Consider the following 19,282-nt stretch of genomic DNA (forward strand, 5'->3'; position numbering starts at 1 on the left):
TAAGATTTAAAGTCTTTCAAGTAGAGCCATCTTGGCCTTGTACAGTACATAACACAAAGAGATTCTGATCAAAGAATAAAGCTAGGTACCATAATACAACCACATCATTCATATCACAGATATAATCATTAACCAAATTGTTTACTTTCACTTTGAAAGATCAGTCCATTTTAAAAAGATGTACTGAAATGAATCTGTAATGTTAATGACTCAACAAATGCAAGCCACTTCTTAGTGTTTTAAGCTACAATACAAATGAAAAATCATCATTGACAGGATCTGTAGCTGTCCAACTCAGTATACACAGTTTAAGCAAGCATTATTCCTTTTTATAAACCTATGTTTCCCTGTAAGTTTGACTGTTTTTAAAAAATGAATTATTACTCATTCTTGAACTTTGTTTATAGGCAGACTGCTCAACAGCAAAATCACCCAAACTCAACTCTACTCAGTTCTAGATAAGACAGAACACTTTTAAAGAATAATTTAGCACTTTCAGCTATTTGAGCCTTTCCAATAATTGACTGTGCTACATGATTTTAAAAAAAGCTTCTAGCAAGGTGGCAAATCAGACATCATGTTTTCTTAGCAATTGCACAGCAATATACAGCTATATACAACTATAGCTCTACTCAGAAAAATCTTTCAACATGAGGAATTTCCGTCAAATCCAATTTCTAACCAGTGAACTATATTTTCCTACTTCTTTAATCACAATAAAACCTTCCATGTTTATCACAGCAAAAACCATAACCTGCAATTTGAGATTAGGAATATCTTATGTTTCAAAATTCAACCCCTCAAAAATCACGTATCATGAGTTACTTCACTTTGATAACTACAGGTAAGATAGTAAATAACAAAAAAGGAAAAATACATAAAATTTATGCAACAAAATCGCTGTAGTTAACTAAGAAGAGGACAGCTAAGTGAGGACATTACTACATGATTACCTAGAATAATGCCACAGCAATTCAAGATGTTTGTCCTCAGAAAAATAGTATGTGAACAGTATAAAACATATTTAAGCTAAGCCAACTGATTTTGCACTGAAACAGCTGAAAACACTCACACTCCTCATTGATTTTGTTTTCAGAACTAGTATATTTCAAGTGAAATGTACTCTAAATTAAGATAATCTAGGGTGTGCTTCACATAGAAGTGGGCTTCTACATATTCATGGGTGTTGTTATTTTTCCTATTGCATCATCTTTAAAGTAGCCTTCCTGCAACCAAACTGTAGATGCAGCTACACCATTATACTTAAAACAAATTCCACAGACAGGACATATACTGGCAGAATGGCAATTTTCATTTCCAATGTGGACAGGTGTGGAAAGTTTCCAGGTGTCCATTATCATATTAATTGAAAATTTAGATTTTAAGTAAAAGGGTTGTTGCAGTTAAGGAATTAAGGGACACGTAGATGAGAGCGGTTTGTTAGTGAGAGGTAATTTTGTACCATTTTTCTGTTGGGAAAAGACCCAACCCAAACAGATCCTAACTGTCTTTCCCTCTTCCCCCCCTGCCAAAAAATAAAAAACAAACCACCAAACCCCAAAGCAGTCCAAAAGCATTGTGAGGTTTTCCCAGCTGTAACATCTGATGTAGTAAAAAGGTTTTTTTTCTCTCTTTACATCTCAGCCTGGTTTAAATACATAATACCTACCTAATAACAGAAATAAGAAAGCTGAACAAAGAGCACCTTCATATTCTGCCTCTAGATACAAAATAAGGTGTTACTTTTCTCACTCTTTTGTTGTAGTGGATTGTTGAATTGGATTGTTTTTTTTTTTTTACTACATAATGAAAAGCCCAGCTAGTTTGCTTGCTGAAAGCCCCTACATTTTCCTTCACTAATTCACTGACAATAAAATCCATTTCAAATACTCTTCATGTTTATCTTCTGTCAGTTCTAAACAAGAACTCCTTTTCATTACTCACAGCTTTCTTGCTCACTGGAGACCAGTTTACAGTACAATTCAGCAAGGCCAGCTTATTAAAGTTATATTTGTTAAATTTTTTCTTATTGTTTCAGAGAGCAATAAGTCAACTGCTATAAACACAGTCTCCTTCCTGTAAGGTAAGGGATCCATCTTAGGGCCAGTGCTCTTTAATGTCTTCATAAATGACTTGGATGCAGGACTTGAAGGTTTGTTATCAAAGTTTGCCAATGACACAAAATTGGGAGGAGCTGTTGACACTCTCGAGGGCAGAGAGGCCCTGCAGAGGGATCTGGACAAACGAGAGAGCTGGGCAACCACCAACCGGATGAAGTTTAACAAGGGCAAGTGCCGGAATTTGCACCTGGGACAGGGCAGCCCTGGGTGTACATACGGACTGGGCAACCAGAGGCTGGAGAGCAGCCCCACGGAGAGGGATCTGGGGGTTCTGGTCGACGGCAAGTTGAACATGAGCCAACAGCGTGCCCTGGCAGCCAGGAGGGCCAACCGTGTCCTGGGGTGCATCAAGCACTGCATTGCCAGCCGGTCGAGGGAGGCGATTGTCCCGCTCTACTCCGCACCAGGGCGGCCTCACCTTGAGTGCTGTGTGCAGTTCTGGGCACCACAGTACAAAAAGGATGCGAAGCTACTAGAGAGTGTCCAGAGGAGAGCCATGAAGATAGTGAAGGGTTTGGAGGGGAAGCCGCATGAGGAGCGGCTGAAGTCACTTGGTCTGTTCAGCCTGGAGAAGAGGAGACTGAGGGGAGACCTCATCATGGTCTACAGCTTCCTCACAAGGGGAAGAGGAGGCGCAGGCACTGATCTCTTCTCCCTGGCGACCAATGGTAGGACCCGAGGCAACGGCAGGAGGATATGCCAGGGGAGGTTTAGCTTGGACATTAGGAAAAGGTTCTTCACCCAAAGGGTAGTGGAGCACTGGAACAGGCTCCCCAGTGAGGCAGTCACAGCGCCGAGCCTGACAATATTCAAGAAGCATTTGGACAATGCCCTCCGCCATATGGTGTGAATTTTGGGGTTGTCCTATGCAGGGACAGGAGTTGCACTCAATGATCCTTGTGGGTGCCTTCCAACTCAGGACATTCTAGGATTCTATGAATAGACAGCAGACAGCTTTTGACACTAAATAAAGGTTTAAAGCAACCTGACTGAACTTGCTCTGCAGCGGATCAGAAGCATTCACAGGATCTATTTCAGTGGGGGTTCCATAACTTTCAGAGCAATGTAAATAACAGGGCAGGAACTACTTGATCCAGAAGAGCCACACTTGTATATAACTTGAGAGAAATAAATGGAACAGTTCAGTATTTTTTCTGGTATTACTGATTTCTTTGTAGCAAAAGGTGAGGTCTACAGCAAAAGTTAGGCTGCACTACAATTTATACAAACCATATGATTATGGAGTTACTGGAATGCTTACTGAGCAAATACAATAGTTACATTAACAGGAACACCACAAAAAAGTTACCATTTCGGGTAGCAGTATTATGTGTTCACATGTCAGTTTGATTTCACCTACTCTTATTTCTGGAAACTTTCCAGGAGGAATGTTACACTTCAGTGATTTTTTTGCTGCTATTACATTATACTTGTTTCCAATAATTGTTTTAAAAGACATATTATTTAAGTTTAGAAAGGTTGCCTAGTCCCAAAATTCTCAAGTGACTGTAATCATGCATGCCAATTCCAATCCTAATCCCAGTCAAATTGGCTAGGGATAACTGATATGCAAATATTTTAAGTTACAGTGAGAGACACACAATGGTAAGGCAACAGACGTAAACGTGTAAGTAAGGTGGACACGTATGCAAGTGAGTTCAGGCCAGTATCACATGTTAAACCATCTTAAAGATGCAATTCTCTACCCTTGGTACCACATCGCCTGTGCCTTTGTGCCAGGACAAATGCTTGTGTGATCTCTTAATAAACCAGACTGCAGGTCTCTACTGGGTTAAAGCCAACCTTCCTTCATGCATTAGTTTCAGCTGGATTAGTTCTACAAGGTAGTTCCTCGCACAAATACTTGACAAAGGAAGAAACATGGAAATAGGACAACTGCTACTTTTGACAGCAATACTAACTGAAAACATATATTGAAAACACAGCTTCACACATCAGAGATGAGAGAGAAGTACAATAGGCCTTATGGCCTAGACCACAGTACCCATGAATCTTCTTGTTGAACTTTTCTTTTTAATAAAGCCTTTTTATACCACTGAGTAACTGCAATCATCACTGTTTAACACTCCACAAAAAAAAAAAAGGCATTTAGAAGTCACAGATTTTTTAAAAGGAGAGAAAAATAATGTACATAACCTAATTTAACTCAAGCTGAAAAGAAAAGCGTAAGGAATACAGCTCCTTCAACCAGAACTGAGTCAGGATACTGCACAAAAAGATGCCTTCTGCAAACTCATCAAGGAAAGGCTGTCAAGACTCTTAATCTAACAGTTGTGTTAAAGCAGAATTTTGCAGTAGCATGCCTGAGCATTTTGTTGCAAATGCCTGGACTGGGGGGTGGGAAGGAAGAGTTCTGGTATGTGATATATGTGGTATCCTTTCTCCAACAGCTGTGTTGAGTATGTATTCAGAGATGAACTAGATCAAATTCTAATGAAGTTCTCAAAGTAGGAAAGCAGTTTACAGTTTAGGACAGGGCAGCTTTTTACATGTCAGCCTACAAAATCCCCATGTTGTGAAATCTTTATTTCCAAAGAATTAAGGAAAACCCTAAGACTTTCCCACTTATACATTACAAATACAAGCATGACTGAATCTCCCTAATAATTCAATTTATGTCTAAAAATTAATCTTTGAAACTAATGAAAAGAGCAAAAGACTTTTCAACCAAAAGGACAATTCCCACCTTGTAAAAGCTTTACTAAACCAAGAAACATATATAAATAAATATGCCAACCAGTCCTCAACTAACTATTACTACTAAAAGCAGAAATTATGAAGTTTGCTTTTTGAAACCTGGGGCAGCGGAAAAAGTCTGCTATTAACAGATTTGAAAAATAAACTTCAAAACATAACAAGAAGCAACATATGCAGTCATACAGAGAACTTGATATCCTCTGGAATACAGATTAAAAGTCTTTGAAAAAAAAACCAGAAACTTGAACAGATATAAGGGCTTTTCACAACCTCAGGTAAACTTTGGGAAGACACTTTAACAAGCTGTAACTAAAGTGTTGAACCCAGAATGAAAACGAAAAAAACATGATGGATCTCAGTATTAAAATTCCTGTGAATGAGTTCTGGGTGTCCAGCAGTTCACAGAATTTCCCACATGATCACAATGCATCTACAATACTTCCAGAAGTTCATTTTGTTTTCTTCTGAAAAAATTCTTCAAAAAGTCTTTCTAAAGTACTAGTGTTCAACTGAGTAACTCAAGGACAGTGCCATCCCAACATACATGGTCAGCGTTTGCCCTTCAAACATATTACTTCTGACATTATTGTTCATATCAATTTCCAAATGAGATAATTCTATCTTGAACCAATTTTTCAAAAGCTTTGATTTCAGATGTCTTCAGAGATGCAATGGCACATATTAATCTATTTTAAAGGTAACTCATTTAATATAATACTTACCTGTGCAGTTTCTGTCATTTTCTGTTCAAAATCAGTTTTAAATGCAGCATATTTCTCCACATATAGTTTATAGGTATCTGTAGCTTTTTTTGATTTAACTGCTGCCTGTAGATTAGTACAAAAAAGTGTCAAGTGTCATGCATACAATCTGATACAAGGTTTTTAAAGCCACTATTAAAAGAAAGCCTAGGATGATCTATAAAAAATACTCAGGAACACATCAAAACAGTGTAGTGTCGTAACAAAATTTCACCACCAAGTAACTCCGATTCAAGCCACTAGAGATTTCTATTTAAAGCTATACATAAACCATATAAAAAGGTAACAAAGCAATTACCTCATTTAAATCCCTTCCCAGCAATGACTAATTTATAATATACTTATTTTGAAATAAAATTTGAATTGCTGAACTAATTAGCGCTTGTCAAATATTTAGATCTGCAACAGAAAACGAGGAAGAAAGCAGGGCTGGAATACAGAGCAGTTATTTGTGCAATTCTAAAAGAGTCAATGGTAAAAAAACCCAAGAAGGTGCAGTTCTCTGTTAGAAATGAAGAAATTCAAAAGTACAGGCGTTACATCAATGGAAATTTTAAGATTAAGATTGAAAGTGAAGTTAATGCAGAACATACTGATGGCCAGATTTAAGCAGGTCAGTGTTGTTTATAATAGTCCTTTTTGACTTTATAATTGATTGTTTTTTTTTTTTTTCATTATTTGTTGCTAATAAACCAAAACCATCTTTCTGGGAGTTTAGTATTCTTAAAGGACAAAACAAAATACAGGAGAATCCCAATACTACATGGAGAACAAAACTGAATGAAGTGATTGTCTGTGGTATAGAAAAGGTTATTTTCAAAGTTTACAGCATGACACATGAGACAGTTTTTCAAACCTTTGATATTCTTGCTATTTCCAAGTTAAAACCCAATGAAAATAAAAATTGTCTTGAACACCAGCTTTTTTTCTAGCTTCTTTGTTCAACATGCCCACTTTATCTCATTGAAATTTTCCATCAGTTGTAACTCAAAAGTATTCCTGAATTGTTAATGACATCAGTAAAGACAGCTGTGTACTTACTACTTGTTCTAGTTATTAATAGCTCTCCTCCCCTCCTTCAAATTAATTTAATCTGTCCCACAGTAAAAACAGACACTATTTCTCACTTGCAATGACTTGTAAAGCTGACCACTATCTACAACCTTCAAATGAATTAATACAAAGATGCCCTCTGGAAAGAGAGAGTTAAACTCTGCAATTTCCAAGAGACGAATAACTGAAAATCATGAGTAACAGTATAGCGTTAGCACTTGTTCACCTGGGGAAACATGAACCAGGACTTCAAAGGAAGAGTAATGAAAGCTACAATTCCATTTTTCCCGTTACAAAGAAAGCCTAAGCAAATCTTAGCCACACCGCAGTGCCTGAAAATACTTCACTGTATGAAGAATATAGATCCTTAAAAGGAGAGCATGACAGGTTGTATCAAACCCACCAGTTAATTGTCCCGAATTTTACTTCATGATTCTCACTCTTGCACATTCACACAGGGGAATCACCAAGGAGAAAACAGTCCTACCTTGTTTCCCAAATGCCATTTACTACACTGAAAGTACAAGGTGCTCTGTGAACACTTGGTTTTAAAAATAATTAAGACTGCTTTGCAGTTAGATGATTTCAAACTTAACCATTGAAAAGGAAGGAAATGCAAAGTTAAAAGACTTCAAAAATAAGTTTTTTCATAAAGCATTACGTAATCGAACCCCATATGCATGGGATTTTGACAAAACCAAAACATCCTCTGTCTCTTGTAATCATGTTTAATGATGAGCAGAATCTGAGTGTTATGTGCTGAAGAGCATCTACAAAAACCAGCTACTCAGCAGAACAGACAAAATGACAAAACACGTGAACATTGTATGATTAACTAGTAATCTCTTCTGAAAACAGGATGTGTCTATTCTCAGGTGCAGCCATTGCTAGAAGTCTATCTAGTAGATTTACAGTAAGTGAAATAAGAAGGATCAGTCAAGAATTTTTTGTCAAGTCACTATAAATAGAGAAGTTCACATGCCAGAGAACAACAGGAAATTATTACACAAGTTAACACTTCCAGCTGCAATGAAAATTGCAAGGTCTCAGACACCTCCTCAAATTCTTCAATAAAGTATTTCTCCAAATATTTAGCTTTGTGATAAGCTTTTAGCATATTGGTGCAGATCCCCTGCTTTTTGATAAAGTAGTTATTCTGTGATTTTGATAGAAAATATTTTTCATATTGTGCTAAAAGTAATAAACCTATTCTCTGCCAAAGGAAAAAAAAACGAATACTATCTTTGTCACCATGTTTCTGAAATTACAACTGTAAATTTGAATAAAGACGTAACTGAATAGATGTGACTGTCATGGTTACCTGCTCCCACTGGAAAGATGTTTTAAGCACTTGCTGAGCATTCAACTATGGCCTAATTGTTCAAACAGAAGTATATAGGAAAGATGCATAAAACAGTAAAAAATGGCCTTCATCATATAGTGCTTCCTCTTTCTCCCTTCTCATGCAGACATCAGTCAGACTGAACATTTTTTTGTTTCCAACTGAACAAGGACAATGTTACGTCTTAAAAACAAGCTTTCCATCAAGTCCATTTTCCTACTGAAAAGTTTCAGTCTATTTACAAGAACTCAGAAAGGCAGGAAAATGTCTGTCAACCCACGTATTTCTGATTCATGTCTAGAATCCAACACTGACTGTCGCTTGAGACACAAGTTAGGAAAAAAAGCTAGATTTATAGCAGAGCAAAAACAATCAGAACATGGTCACCAGGATCACTTTTGTCATCAGTGAAAAGACAATAACCAATCTATCTGCTCCATCAAGATAGCAGTACAAAAGGCACTACGACCATTCTAACAAGAACAGAGTCCTACACAGATCGGGTAATTGAAATGGAAATAGGCAGAAGTATCAAGATTTAAAAAGGGAAGACATAGTTAGACAGGGAAACATGACCTCTTTCCTCTGGTACTTAGTCTTCTGAAAACAGGAAAAAGTTACAGCGATGCCAGCAGGTCGAGGGAGGTGATCCTTCCCCTCTACTCAGCACTGGTGAGGCCACACCTGCAGTACTGTGTCCAGTTCTGAGTTGTCCGTTGCAAGAGAGACATGGACATACTGGGGAGAGTCCAGTAAAGGGCCACAAAGATGATGAAGGGTCTGGAGCATCTCTCCCATGAGGAAAGGCTAAGAGAGCTGGGACTGTTCAACCTGGAGAAGAGCAGGCTCAGGGGGAATCTTATCAATAGATATAAATACCTGAAGAGAGGGTACATAGAAGACAGAGCCAGGCTCTTTCCAGCGGTGCCCAGTGACAGGACCAGAGGCAATGGGCACAAACTGAAACACAGGAGGCTGCCCTCTGAACATCAGGAAACGCTTTTTTCCTGTGAGGGTGATTGAGCAATAGAACAGGTTGCCCAGAGGAGTGGTGGTCTCCATCCTTGGAGATCTTCAAAAGCCACCTGCACATGGGCCTGGGTAGGTGGCTCTAGGTGGCCCTGCTTGAGCAGCAGGGTGGGACAGGACGACCTCCAGAGGTGTCTTCCAACCTCAGCCATTTTGTAATTCTGTGAAAGGATCAAACTCCCCCAAGACCCAAGGACAGTACTAAAGGCAACATCAAGATACTTATCCCTTGGGTTTTTGGTCCATGAAATTGGAACCTTTTAAATTAGCACTGAGAGTAATGTTAATTTGTTTTTCTTCTCAATGCAACAGATTTCAAATACTTGTGTAATTAGCTACTTTGTCTCACTGACGGGACAACATAAAACCTCCTACTCCTTAATTCAATAACAAGAGCATTGAGTGTTTGCATATTTACCTAAGGAAATTTATCCAAAAACATAATAGATGCTTGTTGTGGTTCAAACCCAGTCAGCAACTAAGCACCACACAGCCACTTGCTCACCCTCCCCACACTCCGGTGCGACAGGGGAGAGATTCAGATAAAAAGTAAAACCCGTGGGTTGAGATAAAGACAGTTTAATAGGGCAGCAGAGCAAGGGGGGGCAGGGCAGGGAAATGATAAAAGAAGATACAAAACAAGGGTGCACGATGCAATTGCTCATCACCCACTGACCGATGCCCAGCCAGTTCCCAAGCAGCGGTCACTGCCCCCCAGCCAACTCCCCCAGCTTATATACTGAGCATGATGACATATGGTATGGCATAGCCCTTTGGCCAGTCTGGGTCAGCTGTCCTGGCTGTGCCCCCTCCCAGCTTCTTCTGCACCTCACAGAGCATGGGAAGCTGAAAAGTCCTTGCCTAATGTAAGCACTGCTTAGCAACAACTCAAACATCAGCATGTTATCAACATTATTCTCACACTAAATCCAAAACACAGCACTATACCAGCTACTAGGAAGAAAATTAACTCTATCCCAGCCAAAACCAAGACAATGCTGAAACAATTTTACACAATTTCTGTAAAAGCCACTAAACAAAATTAACATATGATGCAGGTATTTCCAAAATAAAGAATTAGAACTGCAGTGCAGTTAGAGCAGATAAGGAAATAGGTGTAACGAAAACAGAACTAGGTATTCAAAATATCATGCACACTATGAAATAGCCACAACTACTACTTTAAACTATTTTTAGCCCTTTCTGAGCATTTCACTTACTAATACAAGGTGAACGTACTACTGATTGGCAACACAATGAATTAAAGTAAAATGTTACAGAACTACCTTATCAACTTCTCTCTGCGTTGCTCCTTCCTTTTTCAAACGTTCCTGTTCGACACACTTTGCGTTGTAGTTTTCCTTTGATTTCTGTAAGGCCTGAGTGATACTTTGAATATTTTGCACTGCTTCCAATGTTCCTGAAACGTCATCTTTAGTCTGCCAAATATCACATAGTTGTCAAAAAACAAACCATTTCAATGTTATCAAGTCACTGGACATGCATAAGAAAAAAATTAATAACCTTTTTATAAGCTTTGATTTGTTCATCTCCATACTTGTGGACTTCTTTTATTAGCTCTTGTAATCTCCGCACAAGATCCAAGTGACAGCTTGCTAGTTTTTCTGTTGAGGTTTTGAAAACATCCCAAACTGGTGCAAATGTCCTAGATTGAGGAAAATAATATGTAATGTTAATCTGGATTTTTTCCTTTTAATTGGCTATGATTTTTTTTAATAGTGCTAAAATATAATTGATAAGTTTACAGAAGTTCAGTTCCGTTCCTAGAACTGAAACAAAAACTCCAACAACCACTATAAATTCTTATTAAATGTTTCAAATGTACTTGGAATCCTATCTACTAATTTTTCCATATTTTATGTTTTACCTGTATTGACTCTAGTAAGTAAAACACAGCAAAGTTCACTTAATCTTCTCTGTCATCAGCACACAACAATGACAAGTGATATTCCTAAAGATGATGCAAGAGCAGCTCAAGATAATTTAACATGCAGAAGTATTTTTACATGTATACTTGAATAGTGCAAACAAATCAGAAATTACTTGGTTAGTTAAGTTTCTAGTTGTCTTACATTATAACAGCCACAAGATGCAGGAAAAAATATTGGTAAAGATGGTCTGCCACTAAGAGGGATTTATTAACAGACATTAACCGTATGGCAAAGGAAGGTGGTGGACAGGTCATTCCTCAGATTCAGGTTTATAGACTGAATGGACTTCTCCAGCTATTCTAAAGATACACTCCTACCTCAGTTTCCTGGTCAATGCTGCTGAAAAATCAATACTATCCATAGCCTTTAAAGCACTGATGTTCAAACTAACACGCAGACACAGAGCTTTTGAAGAGCAGCAACAACTGGTATCAAATTATCCACTGACGAAAGCTCCCCACATTTCTAGCTCTTATTACCACAAATAAAAAAATCTAGCCTCATCTCAGAAGTCTGTGCTGTTGGCATAATCTTTCTAATGAAAAAATATCCATTAATAATTCCAATTTTTAAAAACATACCCGTGTATAAAATTTTAATTAAACTATGGAATAAATCTATTGAAAAGTCTCATTCTTAACATCTCTGAGGACAGAGATAACACTCCAGAAAGCAGAAATAATAGAAAGAAATAAATCTACTGGACATTTGCGGACCATGCGTTCTGTCTTCAGAATAATTACCATAGGCTTGGGAGCACAGAGTAGAAAGTCACATTATTATGTCTGAAAAGAACTCATCCTTAAGCACAGAGGAATAGACAGTTCTTCTGTGTTTGGGTTTTGTTTTTTTAAACTGTGAATAAAGAACTGTACTGTCTTCTGTTTTTGTCATAGCTGCATGATATTTTGCACGGTTTCTGAAGAACTAACATCATTTTTAAAGGTGGCAAAGTTATGCTACCTTCAACATCATCAATAAAATATTCAGAATCAAACTTGATTCTTAACATCTATGCAGTTAATTACTTCTCTTATGTACACTTACTTACCCAAGTTGTGTGTAATTGCTTGCTGATTTGGCTAGTTTTGTCATCGATCTTGAATATGCCTCCTCTATTGTAGCCCTGTCAAAGAAAGCCATCAAAAGCATAATCGAAATTTTGAAGATATTTGAAGACAGATCTATATGCATTCTAAAGGTGCAAAACAGAGGACTTTTTACATTAGCTGAAAATGACTCCATTTTAATGACTCCTCAAAAATGATACAAAAAAATCACAGAAGTATATTAAAAAAAAAAAAATTCTAAGAACCCTGTGACAGAATGTTGCAGGGAACAGAAACAAGTAAAATCTAGGCACTCAAGACTTAAAAAAAGACAATTCCTTCCTTCCTATACTCTCTGCTGTTCCCCTCTGCCTTTCACATTCTTTAGTAACAGTCAGAACAAAGTGATATAACAATCACCAACCTAGCACTGCCTAAACATCAGAGATTTACAGAGGGACAAAATCAAATATATTTGTAATGAAAACATTAAAATAAACTTAATGCTTATAGAGTAATCACATTAAATAAAATGGGGTCTTGTCTAGTCTTTTTGTAGGGGGTTTTTGGTGGGTTTGTTTGTTTGTTTTTCTTAAGTTTTTGCATAGTGATATTTGAGTTTGGAAAACAGTAAAATAACATGCAATGAAAAGTATTGTGTTCTACTGTTTATACCCATTTTTAAAGAAGGTTGTCTCAATACATTCTGATTTATTTTGGATAATCTCTTCCCCACATAAAGTTTCATTATATTTTCCTGCACTCAATTATACTTGTCTTTTGGAGATTCAAAATCTAAAGGTCTACATAGATTTCCTCCTTAAGAGCCGCTGCTGGGGCAATTGCCATGAAATAGCAGGTCACACACAGCATATCACAGCAGTGACTCCCTGCAAGTCCTTCCCCCATCAGTCTTCCTCACCCTCCTATTACTGAGGTAAAGATACACACTATTTTAATTTTCCACCCTAAATCAATATTCAGTATGCAGTGTCAACTTAGGTTTAGAAGCATTGTGGATTTGACTAAATACTGTAATTGCCTTTTCTTGAAAATGCAAAAGCTTGAAGCAATTTCTTTCCTGCTGTGCAATACCCTTAGTCAGTGGCAAAAGAGAGAAAAAAAAGAGAGAAGAATTCACCCCTCTCTCAAGTTATGCTATGACTATAACCACTTACTGCTGAGGCAGAGGTTTATTTCTCCTACACAGCAACACTTTCCAAGAAAAAAGAATTTTCTTATGAAAATAGGAAACAAAGTAGCAGTAGACACCTGAAACAGAGGGGCATGTGTTTAAAACTACTGAACCTCCAAAATAACTACGCAGTCAGTTGGACAAACAATTTGGGGAAGGGGATTAAACTGTAAAATGCAGTAACTCAACTACATTTTAAATCTCACCTACAAACAACTGTGAAGTTATTCACCATAAAAAAAAGTCAAATAACATTATCCTCCTTCCACATATGTAAGTATTTTTGATGATATGAAAAAGTTTACGTTTCCAAGGTTTGGAATTCTTGCTCGCTGCACAGCAACAAGCACATATGCACAGACACCCAGAAGAGACACTGATGTTTTGTTAGTTACCATGATGAACTATATATTTTGATTAATTATCAATAGCTTCTATCACAGTTTTCTAGATTTGATGGCTCAGTGCCTGGTTTGGTTTTCTTTCCCCCCATCCTTTCCTTTTTAAAAAACAAGATTTCTGACCAAAGTCCACACCTCTTTTCTTTGGAAATCTCTACAAAACTGGAGTTCCACAATTTACCACACATTATCAACATGCAACAGTTACAAACGGTAACAACCAAAAGATGGTGTTACTGACCACTTGGGCACATGTATCTACATTCGTCCTATCAACTGACTTCCCAGAGCAGTCTGATGTACTGGTAGCACACTATGAATGCCTCAGTAAATTAATTTTCACCCATTTGAAAATCTGTCTTTGCTTGGGACCTGTTAAACCTTTAAAAGTTAAATGGGAATATATGCATTGCCAGTTTCTTTTGATCAAGGAGATTCTTTTTATGACACTTACAGGCAAGTGGTGCAGAAAAAACACTTGAAAGACTTCTGGAGAAAAGCCAACACAACACCAATTCAGTGTTCAGCTGAACACAGTGTTTTCTCACATGTTAACAGTTTAGGTGTTAAATACACACAAACATAAGAGAGTTCACCTACAAAATCTTCCCAGTATTCAAAGAAAAAAAAAAAACCTGTGGGGGCAGCCCAACTTTCTTGTATTTTCACTTCTTTCAAAACAAAATTTCTACATTCTTTATCAAGAACAGAACAAAGATATCTATCTTTCAGCAGATGGACAGACAGATAACCTGCCCCACCTAAGATTTAACAACATTGAGCAGACTGCCTGCCACAAAATTCACTCTTTCAGATGACATATTTCTGGACTACAGATCCACTGTCTCTCAGTTCTTTTAGTACTTGACCATTAACAAATACTCAAAAACAAAAAGGAAAAAGTGAAAGAACACTGTTGAAAATTGAATTGGTATTGATTAACTGAACACAGCCAAGGAGGAAACCTTCTGTTCCTTCTAGGGATATTCAGTTGGAACAGCAGATACAGTACAGAAATACTACATCATTACAAATGAACACATTTCAAACATTTTTGTTTTTTTCAGAGGAAACAACTTTGCAGTTTCAGAAGGTTCTTAGAAAAGTTTTGAAAGAAAAATCTTTAAAAAAAAAAAATCTTTAAGCTGATTATAATAAAAAAAACCTAAACATTTTCCCACATCCTATACAATTTTCCTTTTTTTATTACTGTTTCCAAGGCTGGAGAAGAGGGAACAATAGACTCTTCCCCAATTAGGCTGCACACAACCAATACATTATTCTGGACAGTGCAAGTAACAGAAACTGGCTTCATACAGACATGTGTCCTTCGTGCCCTAAGAAGTCTGTACATCTAATTACAATCAAGCATTTTTCCTCTCTCTTTTAGATCACTCCATAAAAAAGGCAAATTTGCTGGCTAGCCTGGAGACTCCAGCAATCCTGACTCACCAGGTGACTACTGTCAAACTGCACATACAAAGGTTAAGTCCTCTAACTTGTTAAAATTATTACCACCAACTCAGATCTGTCTCCTCTACCTATCCAGCAGTTTTCACTCTCCTATGTCTCCACTTCTGAGAAAAATGGCTAGTATGCTCAAAAGGAATGGAAGGAGAGATGCAAAGAAAGTTCAAATATATATAAGTTTAATTTTCATAGGGAACAGTTCAGAAAATCAGGTACATAAAAGTCAGGGCATAAAACCGCTAGACCTAGGAGGCTCCTAATAAATGTTGTTCACCCACTTACATATTTTTAGCAGAAAACAGTACTGCAAAACAATATTCAGACTATAATCTGTGGAGGAAGGAGAGGAACAGATAACAGTCTACAACATCTCTTAATTTTTTTTGCAGTAAACAAAGATGCAAAATAGAACATGGTCAAGATAACTGGACTGTTGTAAAATACTGTTGAAGTACTGCCCAATCCAATTTCTTTTGAGGTCAAGAATTTGACCCACGTGAATAAATGTGTTCTACTGAACCATATGTATCTCCTGGGAAATCAACTGACATCCCACAGTAACTTCACAACGGTAGTGAAGGGCTTCACTGCCCAGATACGGACACTTGTAAACATTTTTACTAAAGTGAGGACATGAAATATTTAAGGTCCATCTATTTCTTTGAAACTACAAACTATATGCCACAAACTACTGCTAGCTTATACTGAGATTGACCAGTGATGCACCCCTCACTTGAAAAGAAGTACCTATCCAGCATTCAACTGCTTTTTTTACTGGCAGCCTGGCATACTGAGATGAATCAATAAAGCACAGCTGAAGAAAACACAATGGAACAGATAAGATACCAGGTTTAATATCCTGATGGGAGAAGGTCACTGGAAAGGACTGAACTTACTGCTGCTGGTCTGCATCACTGACAGATGTTTTCCAATCCCAGGGCAAGTTGCTCTTAAGGAACTATACTGAAGCCTTGTCAAATAAATTAAAATGTAGCACTAAGATTCTAGTGAATCTTGGTGTGTTAATGAGAACTGAAATTTTCCACGTTTTATCAAAAATGTGTAAGATGGTTGCCTCTCTCTTTGACACATCCTGGTTCACGCATAAGATCAGAAAATATATTTCCTGATCTCTCATTGAGGATAAAGTGACCATGTGGATCCTCTCATTTATTCCCACATGGTCTTTAATCTTTAGTCTTAGATGTTATTTAAACTTGTTTAAAGGGGAAAAAAAATAATTGTCTCCTCCTTGACTTCAGCTGAAACATTTTTAATATGTGGAGAAAGGTCCAAATATTTTATTTATTGATTGCAAAGGCATATCTCATTTAAAATTTAATTTGAAAGAGCTGATTGAAGAAAAACCCAAGAATGTCACATTTTGTGTAGAAAGAATTGTCAAGTTTTATTTATGTCACTATAATAAAGCAAAGAATTCAACCCAGATATAGCACCAAGTTGTTTATATCCATTTGCATAAGACCTTTCACCCTAGAACCAGTATGAATAAAATGGAGCATGCCCAAAGAATACAACATAAAGGAGATAAGAAGCAGAGTGAGCGAGAGAGCTCATTATGGAGGTAAATCAAAATGTAACGGATGTAAAACTAATAAAATTAAATGCATCTAGGTGATGTACAGCTTAGGTCTATGACTTACTGCTGTAAAAACTGACTGATTCCAAGAATTAAAGCAGGTGTCAAAGGAAAGATCCAGGCACTCACAAAGATAACACAAGGCAAAGATTTATAACAGTCAATATAAAAAGTGCAAGCTTGTGAAACCGTAAGCATTTCATACTAAACATGAACAGTGTGATATCCCTTTGCTCAGTCCAAACCAGGATTTCACAGGAACACTGTCTGGCTTCATAATGTACTCTCTGGAATCAGGGATTCTTGAAATGCAGGACTCCTTGGTTTGTGTAGTCCTTCCAACAGGAGACTGCCCATCACGCATAGACTCTGCAACTTACCCATTTCTACTTAGTGGAAAGATTTTTGCCATTCTCTCCAATTCACTTCGAAAATATGCAAACATCAGTGCAACTGAGTACCTGCTGGATTTGTGGTGGTTACATTATGTGGAAATTAAAAAAAAAAAAAAAAAAAATTCTTTGTTGAAATCTATTTGAGGCCAAAACTGAAATTTTGATGAAAAATTCCAGAAAACAAAGGCTGTTTGTTTGGACCGCTTTTACTGCAAGAAACCTTCACTGAAACAGGTTCTCAGTCTCTTGCAAGTTTTTTCCATGCATCATCTGGTGTCAGTAACTGAATTAAGACAAAATTCTGAAGCAGATATATAATTAATTTTGTCCAGAATGGAAATTCTTATGTTCAATGTAGCAGCAGCAGCAGTCTTCTTTCACAAAGAAGAACTAAAAACAGCACGAGGTCATCTGTTCTGGAAGTTGTCACATCTGCAGATTTCAGTTCTATCCCTTCCCTCTCACAGAGAAGAACCTGTGTTATTTTCTACATATTACTTTCTTGTCCCTACATATCACTCTTTTCTTTAACAAGCCTCATTTCTCAACATCTCAGTCTGAAAGTATATTTTTTTTAATATCATTAGCAGTTGCTAATACCCTAATTGTATACTTATGGTCAAAAACTTTGTAAGACTGGTAATTTCCGCTACTTTAAATTATTGCTTTCCTTCCAAACATAATGAAAAATTGGGATTAATTTAAATAAACTGCTGTGCACTTAATGTGACACTTTTAGCTTTTTACTCTTGTTTTTTAATTCAAACCTGAAACATTAGAAGCTTGTTATTAATTGATGCTTAAGAGTCACTATTCAGTTCTAAGTGAATGGAATAAACCTAGATATTTTTGTAGGATATAAGAGATATTTTAAAATGCTTGTTGATTTTTACATGTTTATGTTACTGTTAAACATAATAATAAACTTACACTGTTTGTGGTTTTAATTTATTAAAGAGCCAAGATTACCAAGGATGAACTTACCTTTCCCTTATAAAGTCTGCTAAGTCTTTTGTTGACAAATGTCCGTGTTTCATGTTGTGATAGAGGACATCAAAGCCATTGTTCCTTTCCCCCTAAAGATTAATAAAAGGAAAATAGAACTATGAAACACAACACGCTAAAGCAATTGCAGAACAAAGCATAGAACCTATGCATTTTAGTAACTGATGAAGTTCCATGAAGCGAATGATTTCTAGTGCTTTAGCTTTTTACCAATTGCTGTTAGCTCCCTTCATGTCAGCAGCTACTACCACCCTTTGAATGACAACTTTTCCATTACATATTTCTAGGCTATATTCAAAGCCATTTCTTTTCTAGATTTCTACAGGTCTTGTATTCTTTCACTTCCCATCTTATTAAACACATACTTAATATTGTACTCTCTCTTCATTCTCTCATATCTTTCATTATTTTCCATGAACTAAAATCCACACTTTGGGATCACTGGATATCCTGCCTCGCCAGTTCTTCACACTTCATGTATCCTCCTCTGTTTTTTGTAAAATTGGTAAAAACAAACAAACAAACAAACAAAATCAAAACAAACAAACAAAAAACCTAATCTGTTCCTTCTCACAGGTAATTCCCCTTTGCCTATTCTTAAGTTTAGTTTTAAAACTTAAAACACTTTCCAATGAGTAAGGTGTACCTCACCATTAAAACTGAGACACAGCCCTAAACACTGATTAATAAACTCAGCCAGCTTATCACCTCTGGCACTGTGGTGAACTTCCCCTGGACAGGAGAAAGCAACAATAGAAATGAAAGGAAGGCAAGGCAAGGCACAGCATAACAGCACTGCTACTACAAAAGTTTTCCTGTCAAATTATCCATTCCCCTCCTCCCTTCCAAAAGCTTCAGATCCTAACGCTGCTTCTATAAAAGACGCACAAGCACGCCCTCAGGAAAACTGCATGCATGTTCAGAGTGGAAGGGAAAGAAGGATGGGAGGCAGTATCCTGGACTTTTCACAATGGCACGTCTACATCTCCAGCGGGAAGAGCCTGAGGATTTAGTCATACACCCCTCCAAACATTTCAGTCCTGTTTGCCCTGGAAAAATTTGTTTGCACAGCTATAAGGTGCACCTGATGGGGGAATTTATACAGCTGAAAAATAAAGCTGGCAAATAAAAATAAAGATCAGTGATCCAGGTCACTATGAGGACACAAACAGCTGCATTGCTCAGCAGAAGA

At 37.2% G+C, this 19,282-nt stretch overlaps 1 protein-coding gene across 13 annotated transcripts in view; it reads right to left on the reverse strand.

Annotated features, from left to right (window-relative positions):
* The window catches only part of FCHO2 (FCH and mu domain containing endocytic adaptor 2), a 96,846-nt gene that overhangs the window by 67,206 nt on the left and 10,358 nt on the right, over window positions 1-19,282 (reverse strand). For 12 of the 13 annotated variants that reach the window (XM_082336348.1, XM_082336351.1, XM_082336350.1 and 9 more), the window contains exons 2-6: window positions 18,070-18,161; window positions 12,027-12,101; window positions 10,548-10,689; window positions 10,310-10,462; window positions 5,561-5,665 (exon numbers count right to left, since the gene is read on the reverse strand). In XM_082336348.1, the coding sequence (XP_082192474.1) occupies window positions 5,561-5,665; window positions 10,310-10,462; window positions 10,548-10,689; window positions 12,027-12,101; window positions 18,070-18,161 (567 nt within the window). The remainder of the gene's footprint in view (window positions 1-5,560; window positions 5,666-10,309; window positions 10,463-10,547; window positions 10,690-12,026; window positions 12,102-18,069; window positions 18,162-19,282) is intronic. The other variant, XM_082336353.1, reaches the window with a different exon arrangement.

This window comes from Platalea leucorodia (assembly GCF_965183815.1).
Source record: "Platalea leucorodia genome assembly, chromosome: Z".
Classification (NCBI taxonomy): domain Eukaryota; kingdom Metazoa; phylum Chordata; class Aves; order Pelecaniformes; family Threskiornithidae; genus Platalea; species Platalea leucorodia.